This window comes from Heterobasidion irregulare (genome assembly GCF_000320585.1).
Source record: "Heterobasidion irregulare TC 32-1 unplaced genomic scaffold scaffold_10, whole genome shotgun sequence".
Classification (NCBI taxonomy): Eukaryota; Fungi; Basidiomycota; class Agaricomycetes; order Russulales; family Bondarzewiaceae; genus Heterobasidion; species Heterobasidion irregulare.
In genome coordinates, this window is record NW_009258206.1 from 1,320,718 (window position 1) to 1,346,192 (window position 25,475).

At 50.1% G+C, this 25,475-nt stretch overlaps 11 protein-coding genes across 11 annotated transcripts; 8 read left to right on the plus strand and 3 right to left on the minus strand.

The window, feature by feature from the left end:
* Positions 1-312: 312 nt before the first annotated feature.
* Positions 313-906, minus strand: HETIRDRAFT_241369 (uncharacterized protein; the record flags this gene model as incomplete). Its single annotated transcript, XM_009552650.1, has 3 exons — positions 313-438; positions 497-659; positions 737-906. Coding segments are annotated over 3 exons (459 nt in total), but the record flags the coding sequence as incomplete, so codon positions are not given.
* A 1,271-nt stretch (positions 907-2,177) lies between these two features.
* On the plus strand, positions 2,178-3,467 carry HETIRDRAFT_147860 (Yip1 domain-containing protein). The gene is made up of 7 exons (XM_009552651.1): positions 2,178-2,234; positions 2,291-2,321; positions 2,377-2,442; positions 2,500-2,585; positions 2,642-3,007; positions 3,078-3,185; positions 3,253-3,467. The coding sequence occupies exons 1-7, from the start codon at positions 2,205-2,207 to the stop codon at positions 3,394-3,396; spliced, it is 831 nt and encodes a 276-aa protein (XP_009550946.1). The 5' UTR covers positions 2,178-2,204; the 3' UTR covers positions 3,397-3,467.
* Positions 3,468-3,753: 286 nt separating this feature from the next.
* HETIRDRAFT_327084 (uncharacterized protein) lies at positions 3,754-4,257 on the plus strand (the record flags this gene model as incomplete). Its single annotated transcript, XM_009552652.1, has 1 exon — positions 3,754-4,257. The coding sequence occupies one exon, from the start codon at positions 3,754-3,756 to the stop codon at positions 4,255-4,257; it is 504 nt and encodes a 167-aa protein (XP_009550947.1).
* A 989-nt stretch (positions 4,258-5,246) lies between these two features.
* On the plus strand, positions 5,247-6,322 carry HETIRDRAFT_421573 (uncharacterized protein; the record flags this gene model as incomplete). The annotated part of the gene is made up of 2 exons (XM_009552653.1): positions 5,247-5,417; positions 5,480-6,322. 2 exons carry the CDS (start codon positions 5,247-5,249, stop codon positions 6,320-6,322), a joined length of 1,014 nt encoding a protein of 337 aa, XP_009550948.1.
* A 271-nt stretch (positions 6,323-6,593) lies between these two features.
* On the minus strand, positions 6,594-8,921 carry HETIRDRAFT_480101 (uncharacterized protein). Its single transcript, XM_009552654.1, has 2 exons — positions 7,929-8,921; positions 6,594-7,874 (listed from the first exon to the last, which is right to left on the minus strand). The coding sequence occupies exons 1-2, from the start codon at positions 8,432-8,434 to the stop codon at positions 7,025-7,027; spliced, it is 1,356 nt and encodes a 451-aa protein (XP_009550949.1). The 5' UTR covers positions 8,435-8,921; the 3' UTR covers positions 6,594-7,024.
* Positions 8,922-9,805: 884 nt separating this feature from the next.
* On the plus strand, positions 9,806-10,597 carry HETIRDRAFT_147857 (uncharacterized protein). The gene is made up of 2 exons (XM_009552655.1): positions 9,806-10,237; positions 10,290-10,597. The coding sequence occupies exons 1-2, from the start codon at positions 9,836-9,838 to the stop codon at positions 10,395-10,397; spliced, it is 510 nt and encodes a 169-aa protein (XP_009550950.1). The 5' UTR covers positions 9,806-9,835; the 3' UTR covers positions 10,398-10,597.
* Positions 10,598-10,790: 193 nt separating this feature from the next.
* HETIRDRAFT_52732 (uncharacterized protein) lies at positions 10,791-14,072 on the plus strand (the record flags this gene model as incomplete). The annotated part of the gene is made up of 6 exons (XM_009552214.1): positions 10,791-10,977; positions 11,031-11,542; positions 11,701-12,846; positions 12,903-13,204; positions 13,271-13,594; positions 13,742-14,072. The coding sequence occupies 6 exons, from the start codon at positions 10,791-10,793 to the stop codon at positions 14,070-14,072; spliced, it is 2,802 nt and encodes a 933-aa protein (XP_009550509.1).
* Positions 14,073-14,237: 165 nt separating this feature from the next.
* HETIRDRAFT_326986 (uncharacterized protein) lies at positions 14,238-14,749 on the minus strand (the record flags this gene model as incomplete). The annotated part of the gene is made up of 4 exons (XM_009552656.1): positions 14,238-14,463; positions 14,532-14,552; positions 14,612-14,646; positions 14,702-14,749. The coding sequence occupies 4 exons, from the start codon at positions 14,747-14,749 to the stop codon at positions 14,238-14,240; spliced, it is 330 nt and encodes a 109-aa protein (XP_009550951.1).
* Positions 14,750-16,269: 1,520 nt separating this feature from the next.
* On the plus strand, positions 16,270-16,669 carry HETIRDRAFT_454740 (uncharacterized protein; the record flags this gene model as incomplete). Its single annotated transcript, XM_009552657.1, has 4 exons — positions 16,270-16,370; positions 16,430-16,436; positions 16,495-16,544; positions 16,600-16,669. 4 exons carry the CDS (start codon positions 16,270-16,272, stop codon positions 16,667-16,669), a joined length of 228 nt encoding a protein of 75 aa, XP_009550952.1.
* A 2,718-nt stretch (positions 16,670-19,387) lies between these two features.
* On the plus strand, positions 19,388-20,740 carry HETIRDRAFT_181167 (uncharacterized protein; the record flags this gene model as incomplete). The annotated part of the gene is made up of 11 exons (XM_009552658.1): positions 19,388-19,488; positions 19,544-19,550; positions 19,608-19,657; positions 19,713-19,782; positions 19,837-19,935; positions 19,989-20,058; positions 20,119-20,184; positions 20,260-20,286; positions 20,339-20,428; positions 20,482-20,565; positions 20,628-20,740. The coding sequence occupies 11 exons, from the start codon at positions 19,388-19,390 to the stop codon at positions 20,738-20,740; spliced, it is 777 nt and encodes a 258-aa protein (XP_009550953.1).
* A 2,852-nt stretch (positions 20,741-23,592) lies between these two features.
* HETIRDRAFT_173903 (thaumatin PR protein) lies at positions 23,593-24,818 on the plus strand (the record flags this gene model as incomplete). The annotated part of the gene is made up of 10 exons (XM_009552659.1): positions 23,593-23,693; positions 23,753-23,759; positions 23,819-23,868; positions 23,924-23,993; positions 24,048-24,141; positions 24,197-24,274; positions 24,335-24,400; positions 24,475-24,501; positions 24,551-24,640; positions 24,694-24,818. The coding sequence occupies 10 exons, from the start codon at positions 23,593-23,595 to the stop codon at positions 24,816-24,818; spliced, it is 708 nt and encodes a 235-aa protein (XP_009550954.1).
* Between the last annotated feature and the right edge of the window lie 657 nt (positions 24,819-25,475).

Below are 25,475 nucleotides of genomic sequence, written 5' to 3' on the forward strand. Positions count from 1 at the left end.
CCCAGGCAAAGATCTAGTCATACGTATAGGGGCCAGTGAATAAAAAGGCATACGTAACATATTGAGCGAATGGACACAGTCTGACCTGCAGGACAATGTACGACCTAAGAAAAGGATCACTCATTCAAGCATCGTTAGTATCCGCCGTACAGCAGTAAGAAACATGCTCGAAGTACTTTGTATCAACGATACCAAGATACTGCAAAGCCTCCAAACACCACGAGCAAGAATCTCGGCCAGAAAGACGAGGTATTGTAAGTAGTACAGAGCGCTCACCGGGACGCAAATGACAATGACAGCTTTCGCCCAGCCCGAATCCCAGGCAACAGCGAAGAGCAGCAGTGCTGTGGAGCAACAGGCGAAGAAAAGAAGCAAGCCAGGTATCCGCGAGGTAATGGAGAAAAAAAAGAACGAAGAATAGATGTCGGTCGCAAGCCTCTGGAAAAGGTCAAGATGATGAATGAAGCCTGTCAAGTGAACGAAGGATGATGATCACCTTGAACTTTTGTGCATCAGCACTGGTGTAGAGAAGTAGAAACCAGGCATCGAGAAAGATGCCAACACCGGCGGTAACGATTGATACCGCAAGGGCGCCGCGCGCCAGGCCTTCGATACCGAAGAGGGTGTCTGGGGTGAACCCGGAGACTGTAACATTCAAACTAATAACAGATCAGCATTGATTAGAGCACTGCAGCGCCATATTTTCTACTTACGCTGCAATGCCAATCAACTACACATGAACAGAGTAAACATCAATGCATCGACACAGAAAAACAGATGATATATGTGGAGGGCAAGAAGACGCACTGATGCTCCAACATTAAACCATTCTTTCAAAATTCTGTCCAGTACAGCTTCGAATTCATTGTCGATGCGTGCCTCCCGCAGCTCCCTGTAGTATGTAAGATTGTCGAAAATAGAGCAGCTCAGAGGCGAGAAGGAAGCTGATGCACTAGCCGAGAAGGTGCCCAGAATACGGCTTTGCGGCAAGGAAGAGCATACGACAGAGTAAAGAAGAGGACCTTCATCCTTATGATGTCCAGCCATCAATGGACATATGTCAAGCTCGTAGCCATCATCATCGGATATGTCTGAGCAGACTGTATATCCTCTAGGTCTACGATGCAAGTCAGATCGCTGTTGCTTTGCAACCAAGTCTATCGCTTCGTCAGCAGACTGAGAATTGATACTATCCACGATACCAATCCAGTGCTCATCTGCTTCGAGCGTGGCAGGAAGCTTTTCAGCTATTTCTGACCCCAGGTTCTCTGTCATATGGACCGGTGTATTGTGCTGTTCTGAAGAGTTCTCCAGACGAGTGCCTGCACCAGTTACGGTAACAAAAGCGTGCATTCCTTCGCTGGTAGGCCGTACGTGTCCCAAGTTACTATAAAGCTGTTCCCAAGCTTCAGATACGACGTGGAGGCTATGGAATGTTCGTCCTATGTCCTGTTTTTCTTCGTTGAGATTTTGAGAAAAGCTGTCAATCATGATTTTCAGGCGAAGAACACCCGTCATGTCTTCTTCGATTTCTGAGGTATCTCCTGTTGGTAGTGAGTTAGGATCTTGTATAGCCAGCAGACTCGTACCGTTGACTTGGCGAGGATGGGGGTTTATCAGACGGTCCGGCAAGGACGGCTCCTTTGGCGACGCCAGAGAGCTAGAATAGACAGATGAAACCACGTGAAGGTTTGGCTGATAGCAAAGATGGTCAGTGTCTACTATCCCGAGAGACTGTGTTCTTGACGTTGAGGGACGGACTGCATATAAAATCGGCACAAAGAGAGCACACTTACCTCAGGATCAAAAAAGGTTGATGGTTGGACGACTTCCGTCTGAATACGCGTCATATCCTCGTCTGAGGCACTCATCATCGTGACCAGCTGCTCGAAACCTTGAAACACCTAGTTTACTTCAGAAGTTCAGTGGGTCACGCACAAGGCGGCCAGTACCAGAATGAAGGCTCTCTACTGATATGTTTGATGGTGCTACTTGCGGAATAGCGCTAAGAGTTGATGCTAGGGGATAGTATGTGAGTGGATTATCGTGAAGGTTGTTGGAGGAGGTTGGAGGTTGTTGTTGGACCTCGAAGCCGCGAAACAACTACAGGTTGGCTTAGTCAGAGTGCATACCATTCGACAGACCACGTTATCCAGAAGCCTTTCACTTCAATCTCAACGCTTCCCCTCGAACATCTTGGACGGATGGCTTATGTTGCCGTAGAATCAGACGATGTGTGTATATTTAATCGTGTTGTAGTCCCGTTCAGACACTTCAACGTCATCCCCAGCGAGTAGAGGACCCGCGGCTCGAGTACAACTGTTCGTCACCGCTGCACTTCTCGTCTAAACCGGCTTGACAATTTGCAACCAATAGCTTTCCTCCCAGATGAAAATGCACCTACGCAAACTACGCGAGCACAAGGCGTTAATGCGAGTCGAGGTTTGTGTCATTGCATTTACACGCCAGGCTCGATGCTGACGCACATGGACTATGAAGGGTATATTCAGGACGGGGCGAAGACCTCGACGTCATTCTGGAATATAGAGTATTATCAAACACACTTTGACGTGGACACCCAAACTGTGCGTGCTTCGTCTATCTATCGCAGTGACTCATCATCGTGTCGTGCTCAATATAGGTCATCTCTCGCTGTCTGACTACTTTATATCCATTATCCCCCACATACAAATCCGCCCACCTAACTCCTTCTCCTGATCTCTACGGGCCATTCTGGACGCTCACAACCTTAATATTCACGCTTTTTGTCACATCATCTCTTGCTTCCTCCATCTCTTCCTACCTTTCAGCACAAGAAGTGACCTATGACTTCACGTTATTAAGCGTTGCGGTCGGGCTGGTGTATGCGTATGGTGTTGGGCTGCCGGTCATTCTCTGGGGCTTACTAAGATATTGGGGTATTGTTGGTCCTGGGGGCGAGGGATGGGGTTTAGTGGAGGCGTTGAGTGTGTGGGGTTATGGGATGTTCGCTTGGATTCCTGTCTCGGTGAGCCCGTCATATATGCCCTTTGGCTATCAGATGAAGAACAAGCATTAAAACTCAGGGGACAACGCAGGTCTTATGTGTTATCCCTGTCCCTCTGGTCAGATGGGTCCTGACTGGCATTGCATTTGTCCTTTCGGGGTATTTCCTCGTCGTAAACTTCTACCCTATCCTTGCCTCCGTATGTTCTTTCATCATTCATTTCTGTATTCGCGTATTCAACCTCTGATTTGATCCCGTATCTCCAGGCAGATGCCAAGCCCGTGCGGCTTCTCATCGTCGTCGTCGCAGCCCTCCACGCAGCCCTCGCGCTCGTGTTCAAAGTGTTGTTTTTCAGCTACTACGTGGTGCATGAAATTGGGGTGCCAGATCCGATTGGAACGCGGTCCTGAGCACCTTTGATCGACGATACTGATCGACTTTCGTACCGTACAAAACTGAGAAGTGAATTTTATTCGTGCCGACGAGTAACTCAGAACATAAGTACATGCATGCGCTCTAGCATTGTCCGATCAGATCCTCACGTAAAAAGGTTAGTTGCGAGCCGCACGCAGACATAGTTGAGCAGACTCATTGCTTGAGTCGCAATGGCGCGTCTATTTGTGCACACTTGCCCAATCAAGGATTTTCAATCAACACTTCCGTTTCAACGTCTCCACGTCTTCGTCCTCTTTCGCCTGCCTGCTCAGTAGACATCAGCTTGACCTTTCTTTCTCCTTCCATGCGACGGTCCAAGGAGTAGTGAACACATGGCTTCCCTTTCCTCGGCCAGTATGGGCCCAACAGCATCACAAGTATCCGGCAACCCGCCGCCCATCCTCGAGATCTTCAACTTCCTCTCCAGCTCCTCCTTCATCTTGTGGGGCATAGCAGCCTCCACCTTCTCAGGCCTTTACACCGCAACGTCGTATCTGTTTACTCCCTTGACGCTCCTTCTTCCCGTCGTGATCTATATTGTGTCTCCCATCACACTCTTTCTTCAACTCGTCCTCGACGGACTGATCATCGTGCCCTTTAACCTCTCGGTGTACATTCTGCAGGCGATTTACCCCCTGTATGTCTTTGTCGGCGTCGCGTGTGTTAGTGGGGCTGTCATCGGGTTCGGAGCGCGACATGTCGTCAGTGTTGTTGGACACGGACTTCTGGGGAGGAAGACAGTCAAGGACGCTCCCGCATCAAGGGAACCCGATGATTCTCGGGCCCCAGTCCCGCGGAGCTCAAGGAAGGGCAAGAAAAAAGTTTCACTTCAGTGATGGACAGACTTACGCTGCTGCGTGGTCTTCTTCCGTCTCACGTCGTATGTATCGCCCCTTGTTCTTTCGCCTCGCCTTACAAAATGACAGTCCTTCGTTCTGAGATTTGGTTCGACCTTCACATCACTCTAAACGTCTTCCCAGTCGTGGTGAACGTATGTGTGTGTCCGACGGCCTCTATTTCATTTACATGTTGATCAACGTTGGTCTTGTAGATTCTGTAACATTATATATCACACTGTATTTGTTCAACTTGTCCGGAATGCACGTCGAGCCGAACGTTCTTTGATTGGGATGAGGGCTTCATTCTTAAAGCCGGTCCGAGTCTATCTATGTTCTACTCTACTAATGACCATCAGAAGCAGTTCTCTCCAGAGAGGGCAATCTTATGTTTTTCTCCCCAACTAGAACATCATCGAATTTGCCTTCAACGACGCCTCCAACCGTTCTCGGTCCCTTCCATCTGTCCCCAAAATCTTCTGTCACACAATCACAAGTGTGGCGGGAGCGTGTCAAAGGTGAGGGGCACGGCGGGGGCGAATGGTGACCTTGCCCGTCAGATTTCTTGTGTCAGTGCCGAGCAAGTGTCCGTACTAATCAGCATGACGGATAAGAGGTATCAATATCGCATCGAGAACCGCGCCCCATGTTTCACGCTTTTTGAGAAACTGACAAGTGCTGACTCGTTTCTACACTCTATATCGCGCCTCCGGTGGGTAGTCATTCATGTGATCATCCAAGTACAAAGATTCCCGAAGTTCTATCACATCGCAGGACCTGCGCCTAGACACAATGTGGCGTCGTTTTGGCAACGTGAGCTTTGGTCGCCAATATGTCACAGGGTGGCCTATGGTATCAACCAAGCGATGCTCACACAAAGCCACCGATTGTTCAGCTTCATATAAATTCACCCCGCTGAACCTGGACATGATTGCGTCTCCCTTCATCACTCACTTCGTGCCCTATATCATCTACCATCTCAGCTCGATATGCTGTACGATTATCCATTCGCACCAGACCTTGCCGTACGACTTGAATGCAAAGATTGCAAGAATCAGCAGCCCAACATCGTCGAGGACCTACACACCGGGGATTGTATCTGTGGAGACTGTGGCCTAGTTCTGGAAGCGCGCAGAGTCGACACTTCCGTGGAATGGAGGGTTCGTATCATCGCCCGCTGGTCTTTTGTTCTGTATTTGACACACACTTGATACATCCATAGACGTTTGCGGACGACGACTACTCGACAAACCAGTCGCGCGTCGGAGATCTATATGATGTCACCGCTGGCGCTACAGTCGACTATGGCACATTCATCGATGGCGACCACGGTTCTAGCATTGCGAAGAGTCTGCAGCATACGGCCATCAAGACTCTCTCCCCGGAACAGCGCAAGCGAGATTCTGCCTTTGGGAGAATCCAACATTGGTGCGATATTCTAGACCTTCCTTTTACCGTCAGCACATCAGCGCGGCGACTGTGGTCATCCATCCAAAATCAGACCAAGGGCGCAAACAAAGAACCAATCTACGCGGCATGTATCTTTGTCGCCTGCCAATCGAATGGCGCCCCTCGCACGTACGCTGAAATCACCAACAAGATGTCCATCAAGGAGAAGAGTCTCAATCGATGGGTCAAAGTTCTGAAGAAGCAGTCCCTTTCCACGAGTTCATCTAACACAACCAACCCGGAAGCTATCCTCCCTCGCGCCTGCACCCAACTAAACCTCTCTCAGGTGATCGAAATGCGCTGCAAAACTCTTATTGCTAGATACCGCGAGCTGGACCTCTCCGGGGATCATGCACGGAGTCCCCTCTCCATTGCGGGCGGCGTGATCTGCTTTGGATCGTGCTTACTTGGCTCGTCGAAGGCTTTTACAGATGTTGCTCTCGCTGTCGGTGTCACGCCTCGGACGGTGTCTGATGTATACAATGTTTGTTTCAAAAGGAGAACTGATCTGGTCCCTGCGGAATGGATCGAGAATGGGACAGCGTCGTTTGCGCGCTTGCCGGGTCACATCATTGGCCAGAAGAGTGTCTCTGAACCTAAACCTAGGCGGGCATAGGCATGCTACGATCTGTTGGCCCGGGGTATCGAAATGGCAGTATGCATTGTTATGTTATATGAAGACCCTCACCGATTTGGTGTAGATGGCATTATGTTCATGTCGCTCTTTTGTCGTAAAGATCATGTTATGTCTACTTCTTGAACAGTATCACGCTGTTGGCTTTGAGCGCTTTGAGCCTTGGCAGAACATTAGTATATGACCTCAACCTGGCAGACCTCTCTTAGCGGCATGTACTCCAACTGGTTCGCCAATAATACTTTTCATCTGCGGCGTCTGCGGAACAGTATTCTTGCCCTTCGTCCTCCACGATATCTATCAAATTGTTCGTAAATACATCTAGTATGTAAAGGGGTACAACAACTACTATCACATGTGTCGGCACCAGCCAAAATATCGTTATACAATGTGTCAGAGAAAGCAAAGAGATAATTTAACTTCAAGCTCTCGAATCGTGTGGAATCATGAACGGCGTCGCCTGACCCAACCGCCTCTACAGATACATTGATTCAACCTCGTGGCGACTCCAGAGTGCTGAAAGACGCGATGCTCGAACAGGTTGAACAGCTCCACTCCGAGTCCGTGTCGGAAGTGACATCAGACTCGGAGCTGAACTCACTATCGAGGTCCGAGTCGATGTCAGATTCAGTGTCTGTGTCATCATCGTCGCCGTTGTCGAACACGATAGCGAATGCGGTAGTATCATGTGAAATGGAGTGCGAGTTCCCGCCTCTGGGAGTTGATGAGAAAGAGTGCCGCAAACGCCCCGAACAAGAAGCTCGTAAGGACGCACGATGCCGTTTCGGCCGTCGATGGGGCCGAAGTCTGTGAAAGGTCGGGATGTTCGTTTTCCAATACTGGAAACGCTGGCTCCTTGGGGTTGTAGGGCACCAGGGCAGACTGTGGATCGTCGATTTCGGACGGCTCGATGGTCATTGACCCTTGCCGTGAGTGCGTCGAGACATACTCGTCCGTCAACAGCTGCAACTCGCTGACGACATCCTGTAAACGCGTGACCTCCCCCAGCGCGTGGATGCGCTGTGCCTCGCGGACCTCCTCGCCGATGACGTGCACCATCGATTGTACGAGATCCCAGATTTCCGTGTGTTCACGAACCCACCACTGCCCGGGCCAGCGCGCCATGATATATGCCAGCTCTGCTACGGTGTCCACACATCCATGGAAATCCTTCAACGCATGCTTCTGAAACCATGGACGAAGGAAACACATCGCAAGACGCACGGCGCCTGCAGTTGTGTCCCTTAGACGAACGTCAACGGATGACCGGAGAAACTGCTCGGACATCTGCTGACAGAAGTGCTGGTAGCTCGGATATTGTGCTGATACATCCCACGAAAGGTCGTCGAATACGCCATGTTTGTCGAAGGAGACCTCATCAGAATCGGGGCGGAGGAAATAGGAAGGGAGTTTCGGGAGAATGGAGAGGATAGGGATAGAGGCGAGAACAGCGGTGCCTGGAACATATCCGTAGACCAGAACATCCTGCGCTTCCGTCGCAAACCGATACCATTTCCAGTGATCTGGATGACGCCTGAAAGTCGAGACAATGAGATTAAAGAAGCGGGTTAGACCGGAAGATACTTACTCATTCGGAGAGCCCTTTCGCAGTAACTCCAAGGCAGTGACAGCTCGACCAGCGACTGCCCTTGCATCGATTACAGCGATCTCCACGCCATGTCCCGTGTTCCCTCTATACCGCCTGGTCGCCTCCCAGATGGCCCACGCAAAGCTAAATGAGGTCGACACATACGGAGACGACGACTTCTTCGTCCAGTCCATATGGTTTGCGACGTCCGCGTAAGAACCAGAATTCATCAAGCCTGCTTGATCTGGTTTGGTCCCCGTTGGACTCATTAGTTGAAAATCTTGCACAGAGTACCTATAGTTGTGCTTGAACTTCTGCCCGATGAAATAGGGCTCAGAGCTATCAAAAAACGGTGATAGAGGTTTCGGTGTGTATACTCGGAAGAGGAAGGGGTTGTGGTCGACGAGAGAATCGAAAGTGAGGTCAGGGCCGAAGCCATACTGAGGGAGGGCGCTGAAGCCAAGATGGAAATTTCCCGACTCCTTGAGCTGATTGGGACCACTCATGATAGTGGATCTTCGTTGTTTAGGGGGAAGAAGGATGGAGTGAACGGAAAGTGGGTTCGGCTGCTTTTGTTGAGCATCAAGGCTGGCCTCATGGAAGCCGCACAAGTGCTCTGACCCTCTCAGGTGCTCATTACGCTCCTGCCTGCATCCGTGATGTATTATAAGATAAGTGAGCTCACCACAGGCTTAAGCCGGCCACGTGTAGGGGACGAGACCCCGTGTTAGTATACCGGTCTCGAGATAATCTTGAGGATCGCAAACAATCCCGATAGCTCAAGATTAAAATTTGTACGACTTATGAAGACCTTCGCTCATATGATGAGTCTTCTAGTTGGGATGATGATGAACCACAAAGTTTGAGAAAGTAAGTATGCCCAGCTTGTGTCTAGTAGTTGTCGTCACGAGATGCAAGTTTGCCCGTAGTTGGTAAAGTAGCCCCTGAATTGCGGTGTTGGAGTCCGTGACTTTGTCCCACAGAGTCCATTGTGGCCATGTAAAGTTAGATAGTCAAGAGCTAACGTTGGAAAAGTGGTCGATAAATCGATAAATCATCACAGAAAGTGACATTGTCATGTGTCATAAGATCCATCGTCACAAATTACATTATCATCTCTTTTCCGTCCACACACATCTGACGTTGCCACTGGCAGATGCTACGAGCGTTAACTGTTGTTCACTCATTGTAAAATTCACGGCACTCGTTATCCTCTCTCTCAATCACCAGTTCATACACCGGATCATCATCAAAAACTAGCGTTCTATAGGAGCCTGGAGAATCAAGATAGGGGCGCATTCTGGAGATTGGAATTTTGGACTCAAGATCAGCGCTTCTGTACTCGTTGCCCTGGATCTCAAACTCGCCAAGGCCAGTGCTTTGTGGGACGGCCAGACTTGGCGGGAGTATAATCTCTTCTCGGCCGTATTCTGGGCGATTCTGGGCGACAACTGGCCACGGGTCCTTTAGCTAGCACTCATCGGCATCGACCATTCTCGCTGACACTTTGTTCGCAGCTGTCAATAGGGGTCTCTGCAGTTACATATCCTTAACCTCATACCATCAGTGAATCCTCTTCACTTGGCATGAGGTTTTTATGACCGTGGCGATTGAGCGGAATTCGTTGCTTAAGCACCATTTTAGGCAGTGTAACCCCTGTTCAAACGGATTTGAACACACGGTTTTGCAACTGCGCCGCTGAGATAAATCATAGCCGTCGCAATCCAAGCCTCGGCTCAGTCTTGGTATGAGGGTGGGACCTTATCCAGGGTTACGATCGCCAGCAGCTTCTTTGGCCGGTTAAGCGACCACCTGTCCCAGGGTATAAGAAGCCTAACGCCCTCTGACCTGCTTTTCTCCTGTGTTATAGTGTTGCAATCGTTCAACCACATTGATCTGTCTCCACAATGCGCCCGGCCGGTCTGAAACAAACCCTCTCTTCGCGCCGTCTTTCATCCTCTGCTCGCTTACCTGCTCATTTCGCGAGAGTGTCATTCTCCCTTTCGTCACCCTCCCCTGCACTTTCGCTCGTGAACACCCTCGACGTCTTCGACGCATCTTTCCAACCTGTCGAGTCGAGCTGCCGCAATGAGGGGCCTGGTGCCTCTACCTCTTCACTCTCTCGCTCTTCCGTTTCTCCTCTGCCAGAGCCTGTTCTTTACAACGGCCGTGCGCTATCATCATCGCCGACTACTCTGAACAGTGCAGCGCCCCTCCCTACGTCACTTCCGCTCGGTGTCATCTTTGATGGCCCAGCTCACAGTGCTGAACCACGGCCATACATCCCTGAAGCTCACACTGTTGCGCTGGTGAGTGTAGCAACCCTCCGCTTGATTTGAGCATACTCTAACCTTATGACAGTCCGATGACCAACTCCCATCGCAGACGATCTTGTCAGCCAAGGCGGTCAAAGACTACAATCGTCTTAGGGCTTCAGGGATGTTTGGGGCAAGGCCGGCTGAGGGATAGGGGTTTGGTTTGATGCTTTTCATCTGGTTTCTATATTTACACTGAGCTCCTTGGATCATCATGTGTCTAGACACGAGTTTTCATTAGGTCGCAAGGAGGGGGAGGCATGCATTTGTGTACTATTATGTATAACGTTGTACCAGGTATTCACATAGACATTGTCCGGGGTTGCAAATCGCCACCACACCATTTCAGCCTTTTCCTGGCCTTGGGAGCCTTGAGAAACATCACAGAGCAGCGCAGTCGCCTAGTGATGTAATCAAGATTTGAGCACAAGCAACACCATTAGAGTAATGTCTCGTTATACCCACCGCTCACACTCTCACCACGACATATCTATAAGACTGCTTGAGGGTTGTTCTCAACGTCTATTCTTTCGACGGTACTTGGATAATGTCGTATCAGTCTCCTCTGGTATCTATCCCGAAGAAGGGCACAGACGAAGTCGACTGGACCACATCAATCCGCACCGCAATCGCACAATCCTACGGTGAGAACCCGGACAACTACGCAACAGAGTACGCTGCTCTTCAGAGATGCAGGCAGGACGCTGTGAGAGGTGCAGGGAGTGATATGACCGGTTTGCTCAATTCCTTCCATGATGGCACTCCTTGCTTAATCGACCATCCGCAGCTCGGGACTTGCTATACAAGTACTTCGGTCAGCTCGAGCTGTTAGAGCTCCGTTTCCCCGAAATACGCGTGAACTTTCCCTGGCGTGATGCATTCACGACCAAACTTATCGTGCAGACGTCCCTCGCCTATGAGAAAGCGTCCGTCATCTTCCAGATCGCGGCCACTCATTCCTCCATCGCCGCATCACAGAGCCGCTCTGACCCCGAGGGCCTCAAGCGAGCATTCCACTACCTTCGGTGTAGCGCGGGCATGCTCACGTACATCAACGAGAACTTCTTGCATGCGCCCTCGACCGATCTGAGTCGGGAGGTGATCAAGTTTCTCGTGGGTCTCATTCTGGCGCAGGCGACAGAGGTGTTTTTGGAGAAATGCAGAGACGAGAAGAAAACGAGCACGCTCTTGTCTAAGGTCGCTTCCCAAGCAGCGTTCATGTATACGGGGTTAGGAGAGGAAGTGAAGGAGTTCATGGGGAAAGGCATCTTTGACAGAAACTGGGTGACAGTCATTCAGGTATGCAGAAAGTCCTCCCGGTCAGCTCTCTGTATCAAACACCATCAGGGACATGTCGTCTGGTGTCAGTTTCATCGGAACCTTGGCATACCATGGCTTTCTGCAATAATCTTATCACACTGAGACATGCGAGCATCTCTGATTTCTTTTGGTCGCAGGTCAAGACCAAGTACTTCCAATCCCTCACACAGTACTATAGAGCCTTGGCTGACCATGCTGCCTCCAAACACGGCGATTCCCTTGTCCGCTTCACGCTCGCCGAGACGCACGCGAAGGAGGCTCATCGAGTAGCAAATAGCTTTGGCGCTATGTTCATGCCACCAATGTCGCCTAACTTGCCCGCCGACGCGGGCCAATCACTCTCGGATCTCACCAAGGCACATCTCGCGCAGTGCACTGACCGCCGCGCAGAGGCGGCACGTGACAACGACTTGATTTACAACGCCGTACAGCCCGCCCCAGAGACACTACCTGCCGTGGACAAGACGGCGGTCGCTACGCCGATCCCGATTCAAGAGGTGTATGCCACACCAGAAGTGCAGAAGGTTATCGGGAGCGATCTGTTCGTGCGCCTAATACCGCTGAGCGTGCACGAATCAGCCAGCGTGTATTCAGAGGAGAAGGCCAAGCTCGTGCGGGCGGAGGTGGAGAAAGCCGAGGGCGCGGCGGGTGAAGCGCGGAGCGCCCTCGATGCGCTCGGGGTTAAAGCGGGATTGTCTAGATTCAAGGCAATGGTGGATGGAGGTCTTGCCGGCGAAGATGAGGTTCCCGTGGAGGTCAGGCGGTGGAAGGAAGATATTGGACTGATCGAGGAACGAGAGGGTGTGGGCGCTCTCATTGAGCGATTGGAGAAAGTACGGAATGAGGTGAAGGGTGAGCTAGGTGCGGTGGGCATAGACTTGGAGGTTGAGTCGAGAGACTGCGAGTCGATGCGCGTCAAGTACGACCACCTCTTTACGCAGGCGCCGTCCGCGGGACTTTCAAAGGGCTTACGGGCGGATTTGAAATCGCACCTTCAGGCACTGGATGCCGCAAGTGCATCCGATGAGCAAGTCCGCGTGTTGTGGGAATCAGTGAAGGGGGATATTAGGCTTTTAACATCGGACGAGGTCGAACAGGTCTTCAAAGACAGTGTCAAGTCCGGGCACAACAGGCGGGAGAGTCTGCTGGATCTGGACATGGAGAGAGACGATGACGAAAAGAGGAAGATTGGACAACTTGTGGACGAAATTGAAGAGCGACTGGGGAGGCTGGGCAAGATTGAGCGGGAGAGAGACCAGACACTCAAGGACCTCAAGGACAAGGTGTGGAAATCTGATTTATATCCATCTTATCTCGAGCCTGACGAATACCGATGTAGATTCAAACAGATGACGTGTCTCATCTGCTTCTGTTAAATAGGCGTAATCCGAACGTGGAGCCGACGATCTTTGCAAGCGAGCTGGAGAAGTTCCGCCCGTATCAGCACCGGTTGAATCAAACAGTTCATCATCAGCAGGCGGTCTTGCAAGAAATCTCTTCCTTGTGGAAGACTCTGAGGGATTTAGCTGGTCGTGGCGAGGGCGCCAGAAAGTGGGATGAGAGGGAGAGAAAAAAGAAGGAAGCCGTCCGGAGGTTTTCGCGAGCGCGTGATGGGTACATGGAGGTCAGAGATGGATTAGCGTGCGTGCTTTTCATCGTTACCAAGCGCTTTTTTTCCCAACTGACTGAGCTTCATCGACTTCGCAGTAAGGGACTACAATTCTACTCTGAACTATCGTCAATGTCTTCGACCCTCCGCCGCAACGCGAAAGACTTTGTCTCTTCTCGGGCTGTTGAACGCGAAACTCTTGTCTCACAGGCAGCAACATCACAACGCCTCACTGCTCCTACTCCAACGTCACCACCGCCGAAACCTCCCCCTCCTCCGCAGTCTCGTCTGGACAGCTCGTTCGCCTCGATGAATTTGGGTCCCACATCACCGTCATTGCCACCTCCACCGCCGTCAACTCAGTGGAACAAATTGGCAAATGCACTAGCACAGCCGGCATACGGAAATGTTCCGCCACCCCAGTATTCCACACCGGCGCCGGCTCAACAACGAGCGTCGTATCTCCCCCCTCTACCCCCTCCTTCAAATCAGCCTTCCCACACGGCCTCTCCACAACACGATCCCTACGCTGGGCTAGGATCATTTTCCCAATTCGGGTCCTCAACGAGTAACAATAATACAACATCTCAGCCCTTCCCTCCAGCGCCTTTAGGATCATCGTATACATCAGCACCGCCTGCTCCACAATCATATGGCGCTCAATCTCGAGTGCAGCTTTCTTACCATACGCAGTCTCACCAACCGCCCCCGTCTGCATCGTCGCCGTATCAACAGCAGCCTCGACGGGAGCAGAACATGGGCTCGCCATTTCCCCCTCCACCACCTCCTGTCAATTATCAATCACAATATGGAGCGCCTCCACCGCCTCAAGGTCCATACACACCACAGCAACAACAACCGCAGACGCCGCAGTATGGATATGGACAGTATGGACAGTAAATGTCCTTATATACCTGCGAATAGTGTTTGTATTGGGTTTATGTTGACGGGGAAGATGTAAAGATAGATTTTTTGGACCCCGGACAGAGCTGCAGAGCTTTCATGGAACGATCTTTGGGAGGCTGAAGAGCCCATGTGTGTGCATGCTTGTATACGACCAGAGTATCACGAGTGCTCAGATGAGCTTGGCCCGCCGTACAAGACTCGTTTGCCCCATTCCATCGCCCGGTCTTCGAAGTCACCAGTGCTCCTGTATAAACTGGTCAATTTTTCATTCCATTGGTTCTTGATGAGGCTGAGGAAAGGTTGCTGCACAATGCGAGCAGAGGCAGGCGGTGGAGCGGGATGTGAGGAAGGTGGCTCGAGCAGGCGCCGAGAAAGGGTATGCAAGCTGACGATGGTCGATAGGGTCAGATGCCAAAAAAGCAGCCAATGTATCCTCGTGACATAAGGACTGACTCTCTACGGTGCTGTTCCGTTCTGCACATTGAGAACAAGTTTGATGAGGAAATTCTTTTGGAACGAGTAACAGTGCTCACCTGGCATTGATCAAGCTCGAAAAGCTATAGTATATCTATAGTCGCAAGCAAGTGAGTCGATCTTGGGATTGTAACTGACTTTCAACTCACGCCGCCTGCGACAAGGGCACCTGAGATAGGTCCGAGTACGAACGACATCGTTCAATGGTTGCTCGATGTTGACAGCATGGTAAGCGTTCGGATATGGTGCATCCGGTGTTCGCCGGCTCTCGCCGGGCCACTTCGAGTGAGCACGACGAGTCGTCGCCGGACCTCCTTCTCCTTCAATCTCCTCGCCCACTTGCTTTTCATATTGAATGATCGGTTCTGGTATAATATCGTAACAGAGATACTCCCCTCAGATTGGCATAGCACTGGCGTGAGACTCCCAAGCTTTAGGTCGCTTGGAACACACGTAGCAACAGCAGGAAAGGCCGGCTTGAAACCTGATCAGCTTTTGTGAGCGCATGGATAATCTCTTTCATGTTCAGATTAATGATGCGAACGTGTGATATCGGTTGCTGTTAATTTTCTACGCAAGATCTTGCAACATAGTTCAGGGTAGGAGGTATTAGGCACGCACTTTTTCTCATAATTTGATTTCTTATCCTCCTTGATTCTTTATGAGACTATACAATAGAGCAGGTCTTCCTAAAGGGCTATTTCTGTCACCGAAAGACCATGACTTGCGACCCACAACTTTGAACCCCTCAAGCCGCATCTAATCTAGATCCTTCCAGCGTCTATACCTGTCAGAACTTGTGCACGATGCATGCATTTTGCGCGGTCTTGCAAATCTATGATACACACTGTCCGACTGACTACAACGCAGATAGCAATGAGGTGGGTACTTGACGCGCAGTGTCACGAAAATGTCAGCACGAGCGTCCCGACATTTTTCATTCCCACAAGTACAGCTGTCAGCGGCGCCGTCTCATGATGTGCTTGTGGCTAAGCGCCGACGTGTCAATCACCTTCCATACTGTGGCGAATGATATATCATTTGCGAATTATCCACCACGGAGGATGATGAACACCGTGTTGGCCTGGGTCATATGCTATAAGATCACAAGATGAGTGGGTGCCAGAACTCCACAGAGCGGCCTTATATCGTATGATTGAAATGTTTTGACCAGACTAGTCTTGGAATTGAGCTTGTTTCGGGCAAGCCTAAGTATGCCCGCGTCTCCCAGCCAAAGCACTATGGTGAGTCAACAAATACGATATTACATATGCGCTAGTCCCCTATGAAGGCCCAGTCTTCACTGAACCCGTTCACTTTCGGGGTAAATGCTCTACATCTCTGATGTCAGTTGACGCCACATTCCTTTTGCCATATATACTCATACAGAGCCTTGTGGCGATTGTTATATACCTGTGCATTGACGGATCTTGGTAGACCAGAAAGGTAATGTCAGAACGCTGGTGGAGTAACTTGACCGTGTGGAACCTTGCGTTGGAGAGCGGGTGAGATCTTTTGGTCTAAGCCAACACCTTCCGGACACAACAGCCCCTTCTTGGTTGTTGGACTGGCACTGCAACCATCGCCTGACCTTGCTTGGCAGACAGGGCAAGAAGCAGTAGTCTGGGGTCGATGTGTATAAAAGACACTGCTGAAGTCGATTCTTTCATCGTGTCAAACCTTCTTCGGCGCAACTTCAGTGACAGTCCCAATTATCATGAAGCTCATCTCCGCTTTCACTCTTGGTGCTCTGGCATACTCGTCGAGTGCGCTCGCGCGCACAATGACCGTGTACAATGCCTGCCCATTCACCATCTGGTACGTATATTTATTGAGACGTACGCGCGTTGAAAGCTCACCGTGTGCTATCCAACCAGGCCAGCTGTAAGCAACTTATTTCGGGTGTCTCTGGTTTCCAAGCTCAATCTCCTCTGGTGTATAGATGTTCACGGACTTAAACGCGGGGGGTGCTGTACCGAACCACGCGACTGGGTACAATATATCCTGTTTAATTCTGTAACATATCAAATCCCTAACGACATCCTAGTTGGGAGGCCGCTTCTTTTTCCAAGGTCACATTCAACATACCAGACAATTGGAAAGCGGGCCGCATCTAGGTGCGCGCATAGCTACATCTTCTTCTGCGGGTTGATTGAATTCAGAATAATTAGGGACGCCGTAACTGTGATTTTAGAACCAACCCTGGACCTAACAGTTGCATTGATGGTGGGTGTAATGGTGGGTTGCTTTGTGATCCCCACACCGGCAGGTAAATACATCATCTATACCTCTTGACACCGAGTCTGAGATCGGTCTCACAAGGTGTTCCTCCAGCCACGGTTGCAGAGTTTACTCTGAGCGCTGATTCAAACGCGCAGGATTTTTATGATGGTGATGCCTCGAGCGTTGTTCCCATAATTGTCCATTCAGTCTAACGTAGAGCGCTCAAAGTTTCTCTTGTGGATGGCTACAACCTTCCCATGCGAATCGATAATACTGCCGGATGTCACATTGCCGGTACGTTGAGCAGTCTCATCGCTACCCTGTTGTCGTTTTGTTTACAGGTTGACTTTTGCTTTTGTTACATTTAGACTGCCCCGTAGACCTCGGACCAAACTGTGAGTTCCTCGTTTTTTAAATAAGGAATATGATGCTCAAAACATTTCATAGGTCCAGCCCCCTTGAAGGGGCCATTCGACTCTTCTGGCTTCCCGGTCGGGTGCAAGAGCGCATGCGAGGCCGGTCTCGCGTACGTGAAATGCGAAATGGTCTAACTCATAACTGATAATCTTTGATTCACAGGAAACTCGCCGAACTGCTGCACTGGTTCCCATGGCACGCAGGCAACTTGCCCATCGTCTGGTGTTCAATTTTATTCTTACTTCAGTGCGCACGCGTCTCACTTTTCCTGTTATCACCTAAATGTAATACCTTTGACTGTGTTACAGAGAATAATTGTCCAAACTCATATGCTTTCGCTTTCGATGAGCCTAGCGGCACCGCTCCTTGGACTTGCCCATCGTCCAGAAAAGCCTCATACACCGTTACTTTTTGTCCTTGAAAGAATGGTCGCAGCTCACCCTCAGGTAATCCACAAACTCGTTTCGCAATTTTGACAGCGTCTGTGTCACAGAATTGTAATTGTATAGTCTGAACTTCATGATATCTTGGTAAAATGGTTGTCGGTGATTGTTCGCTGGTGGCAGATTGCTGCCGGCCCGGGATGAGAACTTGGACAACGTCGTGTCAACATCAACGGGAAATGCAACAGCATCCGGAGCCCGCTGGCTTTCGCCGGGCCATAACGAGCTACCGCTTCGAGTGACCACGACAAGTCCCTGAGTCCTCCATTCTTCTTACCCAGTCATTTCTTATTGATTTCGGTACATGATAGTCATAGAGATACTCCTACTTAGACTGCCATAGAGCCTGGGAATCCCAAGCTTGAAGTAGGTGGCTGCCTGGCGATCTTTCACTCAAAACATATATAGCCTACCGGTAGGTAAAATGCACATAGCTCGTTGGTCAACAAAAATCGCGCCGATGCAGCAACGCAGCTCGCAGACCCATGAAAGCAAGCTGTGGGTCATATGGGGGGAAGACTGCTTGCAACCTGATTTAATAACCGTGCGTGCATGAATCACCTCTTTCAGAATCATGATGTCGTTGCGGTCTCATGGTACCGAGTTCTTCTTCAAAGTGTAATATAGGCTGCTGTTACAAATGTAACAAAACTTTGCAAGAATCTTGTAACACAGTATGGGGCGCCAATTATGTCCCCAAAAGACAAGCGCTCGCGGCCCGTACCTATGAACCGCTCATCCCGTACACACTGTGAATATGTGAATCCTGTTGGCATCTACATCTGTCGAACTTATCTCAAGATTTTTTGCAGTCTTGCAGGTCGACGATGCCACACTGTCCGACTGATTACAGCGCAGTGAGCAGTGAGGTGGGTATTTGATACGCAGTGTCGCAAAAATGTAAGCGCGGGCATTCTGACATCCTCCATTTCCAGAAGTCTACCTGTTTAACGCCGCCATCTCACGATGCGTTTGAGGCTAAGTGCCGATGTTTCAATCATCTCCTAGAAAACGGCGAATGATGTATCTTCTTCTAATTGTCCGTCACCGACGGCATTGGTAGATGATGGACGTCATTATGTTGGTCTAGGTCATCTAGTGCCAGATATTCACCCACAAGGCAAGCTTATGCCGTCCGATTGGAATGTCTCGACCGAACTATTCTTGAGCTCGAGCGCTTCTTCCTGCGCACTCACGCCCGCTTCACTTCAGCACGTTGCGTGTGATGTCACACGCTTCCCTCATTCCTCATCTAAAAACAGTGGTGAGTTAACATATACGTTGTTACGCACGCCTTCTCTCTTGTTAGCTCGCTAATACTCTTAGAAGAACTAACCACTGCTAAACATCTTTACGTCCAAGGCATGTGCTTCACATCTGCCCTCTGAAAGTTTCAATTGACGTTGCATGCCTTTTATGATCTAGACTGATGTAGGACTTTATGAGCGCGATTCTCAGTTGCGGGTGGCTTGGACCTTGCATATCAGGAAGATGAAACATGGCGAGGTATTATTGCCGTGCCGGTTCTACAACAGAAAAAGAGTTGCCGTGTTCGGAAAGCGCTGGCTTAGAACAAAAAACCTCATCTGCTCTCCGTCGCCATTTTCACGTGGTCGAAAATAGTCCACCAGCATTCTAACATATCATACATGACAAGAAGCGGAGGCCTTTGGTTGGTGTGTATAAAAGGACACCGCCAAAGTCAATTCTTTCACCATTTCCAACCTCCTTCAGTGACAATCTCCAGTGATCATGAAGCTCATCTCTGTTTTCACCCTCGGTGCTCTGGCATACTCGCCGAGCGCGCTTGCGCGCACGATGACGGTGTACAACGCCTGTCCGTTCACCATCTGGTATGTATATACATCGAGACATGTGACGAAAGCTCACTGTGCATTGCTTGTCTAGGCCAGCTGTAAGCAACCCTTTTCGGTTGTTTTTGGTTCCCAAGCTCAATCTACTTTGAGTGTAGTTGTTCACGGACTTGAATGCGGGGGGTGGTGTACCAAATCAGGCGACTGGGTGGATATATCCCATTTGACTCTACAACATCCTAAATGCCAAAACGACATTACAGTTGGGCGGCTGCTTCGTTTTCTGCGGTCACATTCAACATACCGGACAACTGGAAGGCGGGTCGTATCTGGGTGGGTGCAGAGCTATATCTTCTTGTGCAGGATCATTAATAACAGAATTATCAGGGACGCCGTGACTGCAACTTTAGCACTAACCCTGGCCCCAACAGTTGCATCGATGGCGGGTGTAATGGCGGGTTACTCTGTGACCCCCACACCGGCACGGTAAATACGTCTATCGATGCTTCTTGATACCGAGTCTAAGATCAGTCTCACAGGGTGTTCCTCCAGCCACGGTGGCAGAGTTTACTTTGAGCGCCGACTCGAATACGCCAGACTTTTATGATGGTGATGTCTTAATCGTTGTGCCTATCCTTGTCCACTCAGTCTAATGTAGAACTTCCACAGTCTCTCTCGTGGACGGCTACAATCTTCCTATGCGCATTGATAACACTGCTGGATGCCACATTGCTGGTACGCTGAGCAGTCTCATCGCTACCCTGTTGTTGTGTTATTTACGGGCTGCTTTCCGCTTTTCTTACATTTTAGACTGCCCCGTAGACCTCGGACCAAACTGTGAGTTCCTCGTTTTTTAAATAAGGAATATGATGCTCAAAACATTTCATAGGTCCAGCCCCCTTGAAGGGGCCATTCGACTCTTCTGGCTTCCCGGTCGGGTGCAAGAGCGCATGCGAGGCCGGTCTCGCGCCCGATCCTAGTATGTAAAACACAGTATGTCGCAATTCATAACTGACAATCTTTGATGCGTAGACAACTCGCCGAACTGCTGCACTGGTTCCCATGGCACGCAGGCAACTTGCCCATCGTCTGGTGTTCAATTTTATTCTTACTTCAGTGCGCACGCGTCTCACTTTTCCTGTTATCACCTAAATGTAATACCTTTGACTGTGTTACAGAGAATAATTGTCCAAACTCATATGCTTTCGCTTTCGATGAGCCTAGCGGCACCGCTCTTTGGACTTGCCCATCGTCCAACAAAGCGTCATACACCGTTACTTTCTGTCCTTGAAATAGTGACCACGGCTCGTCTATAGGTAACCCACAGGCTCGTTCCGCAATCTTCACAGTGTGTGTGCCTTTGTCAGAATTGTCATTGTGTAGTCTTCAATTCTTGATATCTTTGAAGAAACAGTCGTCGGTGACTCTTCGCTGATGGCGGATTGGCCGCCGGCGCGGCATGAGAACCTGGGTGGCGTCGCGCCAGCATCAACAAAAGTGTGCGAGAATTGCAACAGGTCGCAAGTGCCTCGATCCGACTCAAATTATGTATACCTTTCCAACAGCCGTCTGATTTTGGTCTTGAATTGCATATTCACAATAATCATTGCGAGACAGGTTGAAATTGTAACTCGTTGGTACACAATCGAACATTGCGATGAGTTGTGAGCGCGCGCGCGAGTTGCAATGAAGAACAAAATCATAAAGAATTAGCATCAGTAGCTGAGACTGCAATATCCAGCACATGACTATACAAAACGGCACAGAGTCCGGAAGTGAGGTGAGGGCACGGGGGGCAGGTTACGCTGATAAGAGGTAGAGACACATAGACTGGCTGTGTGGGAGAATGCTTTGAGCAGACTGTGAATATGCCGAAAGATGCACCCGGAACTGAGCTGGCGTGCTCAGACCCGAGAGTGGTCACGACGGCCATCGGCGGGCCCGAGATGAAATTGGTGAGCCCATCGCCGCAGCACTAGACCCCGCGCGATGCTGACTCCGTGTCCCAGAAGTGATGCTTCATGTGAACCCTACTACCGCTTCGAACAAATCAAAGGGATCGCCGTCGTTGAGTGCTGCTAAGGCCGCCGTCTGTCAGGATCGCACTACATGTTCACACACCCGCTGGTTGCTGGCCATCTTAAGACTTGATCGTAGCCCAAATTCGAATCCGAAGCGAGGCGCAATGTCTACAAAGTGCCTGCCACCAAGCAACGTCAACAAAAGCTACTGTGAGATCATCCAAAAGGGAGGACGTACCTTGAGTCGATGTTGAGGCTTCCAGACGCGAATATAGGCCCATATAGGCCCGTGTTCGTGAGAGGGTACGCTGACTGCTGGTGGAATAACAAGACCTACAGATTGACAGCTGATTACCGTCCCAGAGCGAGCTTCACGGATGTCAATGCTGGAGTGCACCTGGCTTACATAGCCGGCCTAGACCTTGTCGAAAGATGGTCGTGCGTCTGGCGCTCGTCGGGCCACCATTATCGAGCTCTTCATCCCTCTTCATTCCCCTTGCTCACTTGTTACGCAGAACGATGGGCCTCGATAAAAGATCGTCACCTAGACACACCTTTTTGAATTGAAATATGTTCACTATGGAATGCCGCTCAAGCCCTGAGGCAGGATTCAGATGAAAGTTTCATGCACGCAAGCCAGTCTATTCACCTGTTGATTGACAGCTTCATTTTCACTACTCTGATGTCATCGACCATCTGAATCCAGCAACAGCAGTCCGCTGACGCAAGAAGTGAGTTGTGGATCTTACAAGGGTGGGGAGAGTTGGGGAGAGAAACTGCTTGCGACATGATCAACCTCTGTGCGTGTATATGTTTTCTCTCTCGTGTACAGATTGATAAGGACTTATGGATCCCAAGCTCTGTTCAAGCGTGTAATAGGCTGCTATCGTGAATTTTACAAATTTATGCAAGCATTTCGTAAAGCAGTCTGGAGTAATGTATTGGACGCGCAACGTTTCGAAATATGAGCGCACTGTTGGAGTGGACGTCTTCCACACATTTTCTTTTGCCAAGACAACGCCTTCCATCCTGCTACTTCTGTCCTCGAAATAAAAAGACTTGTGGCTTACCTCTGAACCTCTCGTTCTCGTAGCGACTACCATGGGGGGCTCTTTTGGCGTGTAAAAACACCTATCAGAACTTGTGCGTGACAGATAATTCTCTTACGCTCTTGCAAATCCACAAAACTGCCGGCTCTGATTATGCTACACGTTCGACTATATCCAAGCTCAGTTAGCAATGAGGTAGGTCATCGGCGCGCTATGGAACGACACTATGAGCCGCGATATCAAGGATGCAGACGCATCGCTGTTCACACCGCCATCTCACCGACGCCCTGAGCTATTCATCACGCTCCAGATGTGCCGAATGATAGGTTATCTACGACGGTTGGCCACCGAGATTATTAGCAGATGATGATCATGGCTACATTGGTCCGGGTCATATGCTATGTGATCACAAGATGTGTGAGTGTCGGAATCCTATCCACAGTGCCACCTCATCTCGCTCAATCAGAATGTTCCAACTAGACTGGTCTAAAATTTCCCCAGGGCTGCTGTATGCTCAATCGGATTTTGACACCGTGTCGCTTTCCAGCTTCTGGTTCTTTGCCAGCGTGTATGCCCGCTTTTCACATCGGATATGCCGCGAGTGAGTCACGCGTCTCCCAAACTTACCTTTGGTGAGTCAACGTATACGTTACTACACGTGGATTTTATTGTTCTGACTCGATGGTCCTCTAGGAAGACCCGTCAATAGCTGGACACGTTCACTCGACGCATGTGGGCGACAGAACGTCATCTGAACTTCCATCACTATCGTTTTGGGTTGCATATGCTTTTTTGCATCTATACTGATACAGAGCCTTCTGCGGTTTGCGCTGATATTGGTAGGCAAGGAAGGTGATGCCAGAATATCGGTGGAATCTTCCGACCATGAAGAGATCCTTTGGCACCAGCTGGTGCTTGTCGGACACAGCAGCTCGTTTTCGGCTCTCGCCCCACTCTGTTTAGCATACAGGACAAGTGGCGGCGGCCTGGGATCGGTGTGTATATAAAAGCACCACTGAGCTCTTTTCCCTCACCGTGCCTAACCTCCGGTATTTCGGTGATTCCTAGTACTCATGAAGTTCATCTCTGCTTTGACTTTCGGTGCTCTGTCATACTCATCGAGCGCGTTTGCGCGCACAATGACCGTATACAATGCCTGCCCGTTCACAATTTGGTGAGTCTCTACATGAGCCAAATTACTATTTGACAGCTCACTATGTACTACTTATTCAGGCCAGGTGTAAGCAAACCATCTCGGTTACTTCCAACTAATGAGTCAAACTTTACTTTGGTGCATAGTTGTTCACGGACTTGAATGCGGGGGGTGGTGTACCAGATCAGGCGACTGGGTAGGTGTATCCCATTCAAGTCTGCGACATGCTAAATTTCGAGACGACGTTACAGTTGGGCAGCTGCTTCTTATTCAGCGGTCACATTCAACATACCGGACAACTGGAAGGCGGGTCGTATCTGGGTGCGTGGGGAGCGGTGTTTCCTTGTGTAGGATCGTTGACATCGGGCTTAATAGGGACGCCGTGACTGTGACTTCAGTACCAACCCTGGCCCCAACAGTTGCATCGATGGCGGGTGTAATGGCGGGTTACTCTGTGACCCCCACACCGGTACGGTAAATACGCTATCTGACACTATGCTCGTTGGAATCAAATCTGAGATCAGTTGCACAGGGTGTTCCTCCAGCCACAGTGGCAGAGTTTACTCTGAGCGCCGACTCGAATACGCCAGACTTTTATGACGGTGATGCCTTTTTCGTTGTGCCCATCCTTATCCTCTCATTCTAATGTAGAACTCTCGCAGTGTCTCTGGTGGACGGTTACAATCTTCCCATGCGCATTGATAACACTGCTGGATGTCACATTGCTGGTACGTTGCGGAGTATCGTCGCCACCTGTTGCCGTGTTATTTACAGGTTGCTGTTTGCATTCATCACATTCTAGACTGCCCCGTGGACCTCGGACCAAACTGTACGTTGCTCACTTTTAAATTAGGAATACGACACTCAACATTTTATAGGTCCAGCCCCCTTGAAGGGGCCATTCGACTCTTCTGGCTTCCCGGTCGGGTGCAAGAGCGCATGCGAGGCCGGTCTCGCGCCCGATCCTAGTATGTAAAACACAGTATGTCGCAATTCATAACTGACAATCTTTGATGCGTAGACAACTCGCCGAACTGCTGCACTGGCTCTCATAATACACAGGCAACTTGCCCGTCGTCCGGTGTTCAGTACTATTCTTACTTCAGTGCGCATGCGTCCTGCTTTTCTGCTACCACCCGGAGGTAATGGCTTCTGACGATGTTTTCTGCTCACAGAGGATAATTGCCCGAATTCATACGCCTTCGCTTTCGACGAACCCAGCGGCACCGCTCTTTGGACTTGCCCGTCGTCCAACAAAGCGTCATACACCGTTACTTTCTGTCCTTGAGATAATGGCCGCGGTTCGCTCACAAGTAGTGCATAGGCTCGTTCCATAATCTTCACAGCCTTGTCAGAAATACAATTTGTAGTCCCGAATTCTTAAAGAAACAGTTGTCGGAGACTGTTAGCTACCGGCGGCCGATGGCGGTTTCCGTGGCACTGGCCGTCGATGCGGTGTGAGAATTATGGAATGAACGATGTCCCCTTCACTCTCAGAGGCGCATTCGCTTGCTCTACAATAGTCTACTCGTCAGTATTCGCGTGTCGACGCGATGGTGATATTCACTTGCGGCCTTTCCTTGTCAGATTCTTGAGAGACATAAGTGGGTTATGGAACTCAGCGCCACGGTTGCCGTCACCTGGCATCAGTCTCATGGAGTGCTCACACGATCAACACTCATATATCAAGTAGCCTTCGAACAGCTGCGAACCTCCTCCCTCACTCCGTATTTCGCAGCTACTTTGCCCGTTATGGGAGAACAAACACAGGCAGTTCATCGAATTTGGTGTGTACCTTGACAT